This window comes from Stenella coeruleoalba, assembly GCF_951394435.1.
Source record: "Stenella coeruleoalba genome assembly, chromosome: 5".
Lineage (NCBI taxonomy): Eukaryota > Metazoa > Chordata > Mammalia > Artiodactyla > Delphinidae > Stenella > Stenella coeruleoalba.
In genome coordinates, this window is record NC_137150.1 from 81,582,389 (window position 1) to 81,594,365 (window position 11,977).

General features: G+C 40.4%; 1 protein-coding gene across 1 annotated transcript; it reads right to left on the bottom strand.

The window, feature by feature from the left end:
* Nucleotides 1-450: 450 nt before the first annotated feature.
* Nucleotides 451-3,447, bottom strand: LOC307186780 (non-histone chromosomal protein HMG-14-like). The gene has a single exon (XM_079922313.1). The coding sequence runs from the start codon at nucleotides 876-878 to the stop codon at nucleotides 573-575; it is 306 nt and encodes a 101-aa protein (XP_079778439.1). The 5' UTR covers nucleotides 879-3,447; the 3' UTR covers nucleotides 451-572.
* Nucleotides 3,448-11,977: the final 8,530 nt, after the last annotated feature.

An 11,977-nucleotide genomic window follows, 5' to 3' on the forward strand; every position in this document is an offset into this window, starting at 1 on the left:
TCACAATTTAATATCATATACACTACATGCTCAAATTGTCAGTCGTCCACAGCACATTAACAGTTTTACTAGAAGAACTGGACTGCCATTACCAAAGATGTTACAGAGTGCACAAAATTCTGCCCAGGAGAGCCAAGATCAAGGGGTGAGTGGTTTGCTTTAGGAAACAATTCTACCAAAAACAACGTGGGAAGAGAAGTAATTTAAAGCGTTTAAGACATTAAATGCACAACTGTCTCCAAACTGCCACTTAGTATGCTTTGTATTATAGGATAGAAAAGCTACCCCCCATCTGTGGAATGTTAAGCTGACACCCAAGACAATCAAACCTCCCATATTCAATATCCCACTATTTTCTGATTGTACCAAAAAATAAACAACCAGCAAATGATTTCACCTCTTAAAAAAGAGCGTTTACACTTAAAAAACGGGATGAGGTGGGATTCCCTCCTTTTTAAAAATGTTTCTAGAGCTACTAAAAAACCTGCATTTACAGAAGAGTTGATAAAAATATTCCTCTGGATTGTACAAGGAGGGAGACAGGGACCCCTGATAGGACCAGGTGTGTGATATTAATCAGACTTGGCTTCTTTCCCTCCTGCTTCATCAGAAGCTGGGCTCTCCTCATTTTTAGTCTCTCCATTTTCTGCAGGTAAGTCTTCTTTAGTCTCTTGGTTAGCCACTTCAGCCTGTTTTCCCTTTGCTCCCCTTTTCCCTTCTGTTCGCACTTTTTTGTCGGAAGATTTATCCTTTCCTGCCGCCTTTTTTGGCTTCGTTTCCACTTTTGCAGGAGCCGGTTTAGCTGACAACCTCGCCGACCTCCTCTTGGGCTCCTCCTTCGCCGCCCCCTCGGCGGAGCTGACCTTCCTCTTGGGCATCGTGGCAGCGGGGCGGGCGCGGGCCGGGTGCCTGCGGGCGCAGAGCCTTCTCGAAGCTGGGCTGCCTGGCCGCTGCCTCTGCTCCAGCCGCCCGAGCCGCTGGGACCCGCATGTGAACTCCTTTTGATCACCTCCTCTTTCTTCTTAAGCTACTAGAACTCTGCTGTGCAGTGTGGTCAGCTCTGACCACAGGTTGCTTTAGAGCACTTGAAACGAGGCTTTCTAAATAAAGATGTGCTCCAAGTGTAAGGCATATACTAGACGTTTTAAAAACTTCATATACAAAAAGAATGTAAAACAGATCGTGAATATTTCGTGTTGATTATATCTTAAAACGGTAATCCTTTAGATACACTGGATTGCGTATCTTCTTAAAATTAAAACCACCTGTTTATTTTTACATTTTTAAACATGACTGTTAGGATATTTAAACCTAAGCGTGTGGCTTGCGTCGTATTTCTGTCGGACAACAAGTGTGGTAGAGACATCTCTGACTCAGACTTCGTTTTCCAAACTTCTCCTGCAACAGAATCCTCTCCCCCAGTTCAGCATCCCTCCTTACAGCTCAACCACTTTCAGGCAGATCTGTTCCTCCTTCTTTTACAACACAGATATTATTAAGACCCCCCTTTAAAGTCAGAAGATAGAAATGGCATTTTAATGTTTCTTTAAAAAATGTGTATCTTTATGGAAAAAAAAAATGGTTAGGCAACCTGACCAGAGCTACTTAGCTGGAAGAAATAGATGGACTCTGCATTCTTCTGACCATCACAAGTCTTATAAATAGGATTTAGCAGAAAAGGGGAAAACACTTGGTTTGGGATTCGGATTACATACGTTCAAATCCTCTCTCCGCATTAACTTGAATCTGTAACCCTAGGTAAGTCTCTCGAGCTTGCTGAAATGGTTTTCTCAATTATAAGTATGTTTGCAAAAATTAGGCTTAGATTATGTAAGCCGTCTGACATAAAATGGGTCTTTAATAAGTGATCCAAATATTATTTCACATGACAAATCATATTGCTAAATAATTTACTGGCACAATTAGGATCAGGACCATGGGCTGGGGTAGATAATGGGGGCATATAAATCCCACCAACCTTTTATAGAACATCTTTTACACCTTTTGTCCTTCTGCTCCATCACTCCTATTTCCATTAGCTTTTTTTTTTTAATTGGAGTATAATTGCTTTACAATGTTGTGTTAGTTTCTGCTGCACAATGAAGTGAATCAGTCAGATGTATACATATATCCCCTCCCTCTTGGACCTTATTTTCAACAGATGCTTATTAAAAATATCCACAAAACTTTGAGGATGATACCAAGATACGAAGAACATTGAAGATCTAACTCTAAAGGTTAAAAGACCACTTTAGCCCATATTTTATTTCAAAAATTATACTTACTCCCAGGAAGCCACTGGTTCCATGGTCTTTAAAAGAAAAAAAGAAAGAAAGAAAAAATTTCTAGCCAACATGGGATTTTTCACATTGTTCATACTCAGAGATATGAATAGGTAGAGATTTTCCAAAATTGACATGGTTCAAGAAACACAGAATAACTTCCAAAAAGTAGGAGGAAAGAAATTCTTTGTTAATGTTCTGAACTCTAGAGGTGGAAAGGTAAGGAAGGTTTTATTCTTCAATGTACATTAGGAGTCGTTTTAATAGGCCATGGAATCTGTGAATTAAAATATAAGATTTGACTTTTCAAGATTTCTGTGTGTATTATTATTCTAGCTGACCCTTGGATGAGGAAAGTAAGTTGACATGATAGAAACCAAAGCAGGATGCTTAGTAGCTCAAATAAGTCCAGGGAACCTGAGACCTGCCTCTGAGGTTCTGGATTCGTGGTTGCTAATTGAGTTTTTGGGCCCCAGCCTCCATAAGAAGCTGCAATGCATTGGCTGGTGATTTCGAGCACAGGAAGCCCGGGTTCCCTTATGTCCCCTCAATTCACCATCTATATTCTCACATTCTCTGTCATGATTAACTGAGGCAAGGAAGGCCCTTGTCAAAGATAATGAGACTAGAAGGACAATGTCAAATCTCTTCATTTGGGCCCAGTGTGATCCTGCTGAGATACAACAGACTTGTGACCCAAAGAAGCTAAATCCCTAGAGGTGGCACTTGTTTTGATTTTTTTTGGTTGTTTTTTAATTACTGCCAAAGCCCTCTGTGGACCACTAACATTATCTTAGGCAAGTTGTAACTTGGACATAGTCAATAAGCAGGTTGTAGGACAAACAGCACCTGCCTGAATCCCTAATGACCCTTGCAAACAGGGACTTGTGTAGACCCTTCTTGACGTGTGAACAAACCCCTTCCCTTCCTTTCACCACCAGGCAAGCTCCTGGGATTCCTGAAGGCCAGGTTGAAATTTGACATATTCATGAAGCTTCCACCCTCCTGCCACTCTCTTAGTTGTCACCTCTCCCCCACCAGCGATCATAGTCCTTTGCACTTGCCTCTCTCAGAGGCTGTAATTATTTTTGTATGTGTTTGTTTCTCCAAATAAAGTACTGGTGCTTTGAGAGAAAGATTTCCTCACTTGTCTTTGTATCTCACGTGCCACACACTGTTCCTGGAGTGGGGCAGGTAGGCTCACGGTTCTCCAGTGGGTGTATGCTTTTTCTGTAAGCAAAAGCTGATACAGGACTGTGTCAATCAATATTGACCAGATACCTCCCAGACAATTTTTTTTAATGTATTCACAGAAAAGTATAGATAACCTTAAAAAATGCCCAGTTGTCTTTAGTTTTAGTTGCCTTTGCAGAAAGGTACCTGGTGAAAGAGGAGCACATTGTCAGGTTAATTAGTTCTTTTCTTTCAGTCCACATTAAGAGCATCCATTTTTACTTCATTTTAATGGAACTGAAGAAGATAAGCCATCATTCAGTGGCCTCTATTAGGATTATTAGAGAAAACCGTTAACCTTTTCAGTTGCAGAATACATAGTAGAGGCATTTTATATGAATCATCACTTCAGCTATTTCCGTATATGGTAGGGGGTTTTATGGTTGTTTGTTTTTAATTTTTCACTACAGCTGCTTTTTGTTATCTTTAAAATGTTTTAATTCCAATTTTTGGGGGGGAATTTCTTTCTAAATTTTCTCATTTTATCCCATCGAGTGCCTGCAGTACAGGACTCAGTCGTTGCCATCTATGTGATGTATTTTCATGGAAATAGGAAAGTACTCTGTAATCCTCCTTTATTTTCCCAAGTAGTTCATTGCTGCTTAAAATTGTAAAACTAGAGTTTCATTCCTTTGGCTTAAAACTTGGGCTTTTATTAAAAGATAATCTTTTATAAAATATATAACATTTTCCTTCTCAAACCTGTATGATCCAATGTGACACTTTATACGACTTATCATATTCATTTTCTATTACACTTATTTGTGTATTTATTCTATGTCCCCTACTGCATTATTAGCTTCTTGAAGTCAAGAGTTATGTCTTCTTCATTTTTCTATCTCCTACTTTTCCCAGCTATACCTCTTCAGATGGATTAAATGTTGGTTGTAAGAGATGACATGCATAACCCAACTATAAGGTCGGAGTATGTTACCAATTATTTGGCCCCAAATCAGAATTCACACAGCTGCCGGTGACACAAAGTCTTAATGGATCCGAACCCTTGATACCTTGCTGCGTCACAAGCCTTTCCTCCTGGGGCTTACATAATCATCACGTAGAACTGATGCAAATAATCCTTTTTACTAGGGCTTCCACTGATGAGAGTGTCTTCAGATTTGGACATTTCCATTTCTTACGCCAGACAGCGGGAGCTGAATCATAGCCTCCCATGTGGGAGGAGAGTTTTGTCAGTGCCCAGGTCACCTAAGCTCTACATATATCTCCGCCTTCAGCTCTGCAGCCTCTCAGAAAGCCCATCTCCCTGCACCAGCACAGTTTCTTGTACATAATCGTCATTCCATTAAAATAATTTGATACACACACACACACACACACACACACACTCACACACACACATGGAAGAGGGATTAAGAAAGAGGAAAGGGAATTAGTCCATAGAGTCAATGTTCTTATCCATACAGAGAAGAAGACAGATGAATCTCAGCAAGGTCAAGTAACATGCTTTTAACCACAGAGCTAGTAAACAAAAGAACCAGGTTCCTCAAACCCATTGTGGTCTAGCTACAAAGCCTGAGAATTTTCCAACACCCTCTGCTGCTTTATTAGTCATGTGCCTAATAATGGAAGTAATCTGTTCGGTGCTTTTCATATTTTTTTAAAAAGTTTGTCTGCGTACTTTCCTTTCTACTTTCTCTGTATACGCAGCCTGACTTTTCCTTTCACGTATGGCTGATTTTCCTTTTTTTGATCCTGGCTGTTTGTTTTCTTCTTTTTTCCCCCTGTTCCTGCTCACTCATCTTTTCCTTCTTCCTCATTCTTTATCTCTTTTCCACTCTCTTTTTTCCAATTCCATTAATGAAAGTAGATAATAACTTGTGAATTCAAGTGGAACTTCATTTCTGAAACTGTACACTCTTGCTGGAACCCATTAAGCTCGATAGCAAGAAATGAGAGAAATCATAATTATCAGGCCACTAAAATACATGAAACATAAAATTTGTCGGGGAAAGTAATTGAAATTATTGGAGCAGTTGGACCTGGTGCTGAGCAGACCCTCAGTGATAATGGAAAGGTTACGGGTGATGTTTAGCAATACTGATGAGGTCCAAGGTGACTCTGTACCCACACAGTTAGCAACTTTATGCTCACTTTATATTTTGCTAATCCGTCTCTGAAAATCGAGAGAACAGCAGGGTTCAGGGGACCCCTTCCACGGACCAGTAAAACAGGTACCAAAGACTTGTTCTTTTCTTCATCTCTTTATGGGTTGTGTTGTTTGTTTGTTTGTTTTACTCTTCTAATTCTGTTGTCTTCTTTCTCCTTGAGTTTCTCTATCTTCTTATTTCACTTCTTCCTATTATTCTTTTCTTCTTTTAGTTTCATTTTTCCTTTATCCCTTTTCATGTATTCTGGCGCTACTTTGTTCTTTAATTCCATTACAAATCATTTGACAATCTGTCTGATTGGTGTATAGAGTGTGCTTTTCACCAAGGGCAATTCTGTAACCGGAGGATCAGAATTTTTCTTCCTTTGACCAAGGCTGCCTGCCCCTGAGATTAAACCACAGTCCAGATCTGCACATGCAGATGCTCCTGCAGGTATAACTATCAAACAAAAGCAGTTACTGTGCATGTTCAGTGGATGCTATCTATACAGCAAAGAGAAAGAGGATGATTCTCCAGCCACCAACCTTAAAATTCCTATGGTGTCTCTGACCTCAGCAACTTAAGAATTTTAAATAGTCAGGGCTGCTAATATACTGTATTTATGGTATAAGGGCTAAGACACAGAAAATATCATCCGGGAAGAGGTACCAGTTCATATGAGGTAAACCAATGTATTCGGGCCATGAGAGGGCAACATTTTTGACAAAGATACCTGAATCATGCTGGAAAATTTTTAAGAGAGCTGGTGGTAATTATAGGCAGAAGAAGTGTGTATATATCTGACTTTAACTTATAGTTGCCTCATAACTTTACATCTCTTTCATATCTCCTTCATGACAATTTATATTTATATCACATTCTCCCACTTTCAAAAATTTTCTTCGATCCCCACATTTTGAAAGTAAGAGAGCGATTATTACCCCCATCAAATAGCTGAAGAAACTGAGGCTCTGAAGGATTAAATGATACAGACACTGTCACTTGACAATGAGGCAGATATGTCTTCTATCCTTTTACTCCACCTGCTTTCCACAGTGCTTTACGTCCATCTCTACTGTTAGAAAATTCTTGAGTTGGGCCTGAATGGTGTCTTAGTTTTGAAAGAGTTCACTGACCTCATTTGACCAAGTTCTATACAATAGTCACTGTATCTCTGCGTGTATGGCTTGACCAAAGCATAACTCCAGTGGCATCAATGCGGACAACTCACCAGTGCAGTGCCTAATCCTTCTGATATGTATGAATTCCAGATCTGAAATTCCCCACTTAGTAGTAGCCCGGTCTCTGCTTAAATATTTTTACAGATGAGTGGCTTCAGAGCTAGCCTATTCCATTGTTGGATAGCTCTAATTGTTAAAAAAATTATTTTTTTTCTGTTGAGTTAATAGCCAAGACCATTCAACAGAATTCCAGCCTTTAGGTCACTCAGAGCAAATCAGCATAGAGACAGTTACTGAGTTAACAATATATGTCAGCTTTGTGCTCAGATGCTGATAATAGTTTCTTCCTTCTTCTACAGTAGCAGCATAGACAGGTACCTTGTACTAGTAGTTAAGAGTGTGGGCTCTGGGGTCAAACCTCTGGCTTGAAACCTGGCTTCACCCTGTTCTGCTGCCCAAGTCTGTGAGGTTTACCTAACTTCTCTGTGCCTCAGATTTTCCACGTGCAAAATGAGGCTAGTAATAGTACTACCATATTGGGTTTTGGCCAGGAGTAATTTATATGATCCACATAAAAAACTTGAAACATAACATGGCACTTATTAAGCAATAAATAAAGATTAGCTATTATTATGATAATGCCAGTACCTCAGGATATCTAGACCCCTCTCATGTGCCCTTAGAATCCTCTACTCCACGTTAAAACTCTGCATTCATTAGGTAGATCATTCATTTATTTATTCATTCATCTAAAACTGACTGGGTGACTACTAAGGATCAAATGTGTGGCTAGATCTGGAGATGAGACAGTGAACAAACAATCTCAGGTATAAAGAAGATCACTGTCTGGAAGATACAGATATTCAGAGATAACTGTAATTCAGGGAGAGAAGGACTGCAATTTTCTTAGCTATAAAATGGGAACACAGAGCAAGCCCACACATCCTTTCCTGGCTGGAGCTCGTGGTGGGTTTTGGGGAAGGACTTAGACTTCCCAGAGGGGAAGCCTTAAATCAAGTCTTGGAGGACAAGTTAGAGCTACCTGGGAGAGGAGAATGGCATTCCAAACAGGAGATGTGCATGTACAAAGGCATGGAGGAAAGAGGCATTTGATGGGCGCTATGAGTGGTTTAGTCTGGATGGAGTGGAAGATGTCTACCAGAGGGAGGAGGCTTCAGAGAAGATTGGAGAGCAAGCCAAGCTGTTATGGGCTCAGTTTTAAAAATAGGAAGGTTGACTTTTACCTTGATCTCTTCTTGGCGGCCTCATTACACTGGAATAAATTAAATTCTGAAGTCTTGTTTTACATGTGCTGCTGTTAAAGAAAGTTTGTTTAAACAATAAACAAGAGGCAGGGTTTGCCAAGGCCCAGCATACCGGCTCAATAAGTGACAATGCCAGAAGGAAACTGAGGGCCAACAGGAGAGCACAGACCACCTGAGGGGAAAACTGGGGCACTGTTTCAAATTTCTTTGTAAAGCAAATTCTTATATGTGCAGTTCTAGAAAATAATCATATAGAATTGAAATTTTTAAAGATTTCCTAAGACTAACAATAAGAAAAAGGAAGAAAGGAAGGAAAGAAGGAAGGAAGGAAGGGAGGGGAAAATGGAGAAAGAGACTGAGAGAGAGAAAGATTCTGAAAAACCTAGTGATTATTACCTTAGAGATTCTTAGGACGAAATGGTCAATTATGAGTGTCCACTAAAATTCTTTCATTGCCTTCTGATGGTTGTTATAACACTTTTGGGATGAATATTTCCTGGCTGTCACTTCAGGACAATCTATGATCACTTTTCTAGCATTTTCTCTAATTTTATGTTAGTCATGGTACGCAGAGAAATGTTTTTACTATTCCATTGAGAAAAAAGAAATTATATCTGTAACACTAATGGCCAAAACTAAATAATATGGCACTGAAAATAAAGACATTTTACATTATAATGGGTCATAGGAATAAAAAAAGGCTAGACTGTATAAATCGTTTAGATTCTCTGCAGCACACACATACAAACACCACATACCACAGGGGAAAAAAAATTAATTCTAAGCTCCAGGCATTGACGTGTCATCCACTGTTTCCAAATTGCCAAGACAATGATACTGTTTCAAACTTAAAATCGTCTAATGAAAGCATCTGCTGAGCTAATGTTGTTTAACAGAAGTTTATCATATTTATTTTACTATTCCTATAGTAAATAAACTTCATCTTGTCAGTGCAATGTGGATGCTTGTCCTGAATCACTGCAACTATAACTAAGGGGCAGAACTAGGTACTCCACGGAATTAGGTATTGCCAGAGTGTTTATTAACAGGAGAATTACATTTGTGACAACATAAAGAAATATATCAATAATTTCTAATGCATGGTACTAAATGGCGTAAGCACCTTACTCTAGAAACATAAGTTAGAGAGGATACTTCCTGTCGCTCTAAGTAGAGGAAAACTTACAGACTTCTACAGTGGTATAACTAAAAGGGACCTACAGTTAAAGACAGGGTGACTTTTCTCCCTGTCCCATTTTATGCCACAAGGAAGGTACTGATTTTTAGTGAAGAGCTGAAAAGCATCTTTGAAACATTTGGTATAATCTTCTATTCAACAAGTGAGGAATCCATGTCCCAATGAGGTTAACTCAATTGCCCAAGGTTTCAGTTAATTAATGACAAAACTAAGGCTCAAACTCAGTTCTTCAGACCCCTGATCCATGAGCCTTTCACTTCAACATTGACTTTTTTGGGACTTTCCTTTTTCTTCCTACACTCTCCTCCTTCAAGAGATTTTGTGAGAGTTAACGTTTATCTTCAAGTGTGCTCTTCTATCCAGCAGAATAGGAACAATAGTAAAAAGTAATCTTGTGCCTTAATTAATTAATAATTTTAATGAATTTATTTATTTTTGTCTGCATTGGGTCTTCGTTGCTGCACGGGCTTTCTCTAGTTGCGGTGAGTGGGGGCTACTTTTCGTTGCGGTGCGCAGGCTTCTCATTGCGGTGGCTTCTCTTGTTGCAGAGCACGGGCTCTAGGTGCACGGGCTTCAGTAGTTGTGGCTCACGGGCTCGAGTGCAGGCTCAGTAGTTGTGGCACACAGGCTTAGTTGCTCCCCCGCATTTGGGATCTTCCCGGACCAGGGCTCAAACCCATGTCCCCTGCATTGGCAGGCGGATTCTTAACCACTGCACCACCAGGGAAGCCCTTGTGCCTTAATTTAAAGTTGCTTCATTAAAAGTATTCATTTCATTTAAAACCATACCACAAGTAATATGAATACAAATATGTTCTGAACTTAATAATGCAAAATTTCTGGCTTGTTATTTCTCCCACACTGAGAATATCATGTAAATGTGGAAAACAAGCACCTTCAGCAGAATTTCTGAAATCTAATAATGCTCAGTAACTATGTCACTTAGCAAGAAAACATATCTCTGAGTCCTTCCTTTGACCACTAGAAGCTCTTTTATGCTCAGATGCTACTGGCAAAAATATTCCTGGACACAGCAGCTTTAAAGCATTTGAGCACCAATGCAATTTCACAGGAAGAAAGGTTAGAGCTGGGAGCACACCAGAGAACTAATTGCCAAGAGATCTGCCTTTATGTACACACTGTGGTAATTCATAGACATACCATTTAGAAAGAGAAAATCAATTCTGTTCTATAGACACTGTGTCCTCTAGAGTAGGGGAGAGAATGAGGGGTTCTCATGCTCTGGGGATTTTCTGAAAGGCTAACTGTGGATGTGTTACTGGAAGTCATGTGGGCCGTCTGTTGTGAGGGAGGAGACCTATTCAAGATTTATCATTCAAAAAAAGTATCATTTGTTTCCATGATGTGTTGTCGAACCCAAGTTCCTGTCCCCGATGTAGCGGCAGATGAGGCCAAACAAACCAAAACACTGGAGTTCGGAGCAGAGAAAAGTTTATTGCAGGGCCAAGCAAGGAGAATGGGCATCTCATGCTCAAAAGAGCTGAACTCCCAGATGGGTTTCAGGGAAGTGTTTTTGAAGGCAAAGTTTGGGGTAGGGCTGCAGGTATGTAACTTTCTTCTGATTGGTTGGTGGTGAGGTAACAGGGTGGTGTTCCAGCAATCTCAGTAAGCATCTCCTTCCAGTCCTGACCAGTCAGGAGTCCATGTGCTTATGCTCAGCATGAGGTTACCATCCTCCACCTGGGTGGGAGCCTTTGTTCCTATAGTAGGACTCAGAGATACATATCAGACTGTTATGCTTATCCTTTGAGGAGGAACCAGGGCCCTGCCCCATCACTGCACTATTGTTTCTTGACTGCCTTTCCTTTATTTTTGCATTCCCTCTCTCCCCTAGTTAGTAACTTTGAATCTGCCCTGTGGAACTCAGGGAAGGTCTAGGAGGCTGAAGCCTTCTTCCTACAAAACGGGGGATAAGGAAAGGCTGTTGTATCCAGAAGGGCCCCACAGGATCCTGCTCGATTTCAAGTGGGCTTCCCAGTATTGTAAACAAAGTTTAGGGTTGGTATTTTTTTTTTTAAACTTTTCTTTAAAATAGTTTTTATATAATCAATATACAGCAAACTGCAATTAAAGTCTACAGTTGTTTTTTGTTTTTTTTTTTTTTTTTTGCGGTACGCGGGCCTCTCACTGCTGTGGCCCCTCCCGCTGCGGAGCACAGGCCCCGGACGCGCAGGCTCAGCGGCCGTGGCCCACGGGCCCAGCCGCTCCGCGGCATGCGGGATCCTCCCAGACCGGGGCACGAACCTGTGTCCCCTGCATCGGCAGGCGGACTCTCAACCACTGCGCCACCAGGGAAGCCCTAAAGTCTACAGTTTGATAAAGTTTTTGATATGTGGACACACCTGTGAAACCATAGCAGTCAAATTAATGATCATATTCATTACCCCCAAATGTTTCCTCACGCCTTCTTATAATTCCCCTCTCCCTGTGCTCTCTGCTTCCTCCTGTCTCTAGGCAACCACTGGTCTACTTTTTGTTCCTATAATCTGAGTTTTCTAGAATTTTCTATAAATGGAATCATACAGCATGTACTCTCTTTTGTCTGGCTTCTTTCACTCAATATAATTGCTTTGAGCGTCATCTCTGTTTTTTAATATATCAATAGTCCATTCCTTTTTATTGCTGAGTACTATTCTACTGTACAGATATACCACATATTGCTGATCCACTCATCTATTGATGGACATCT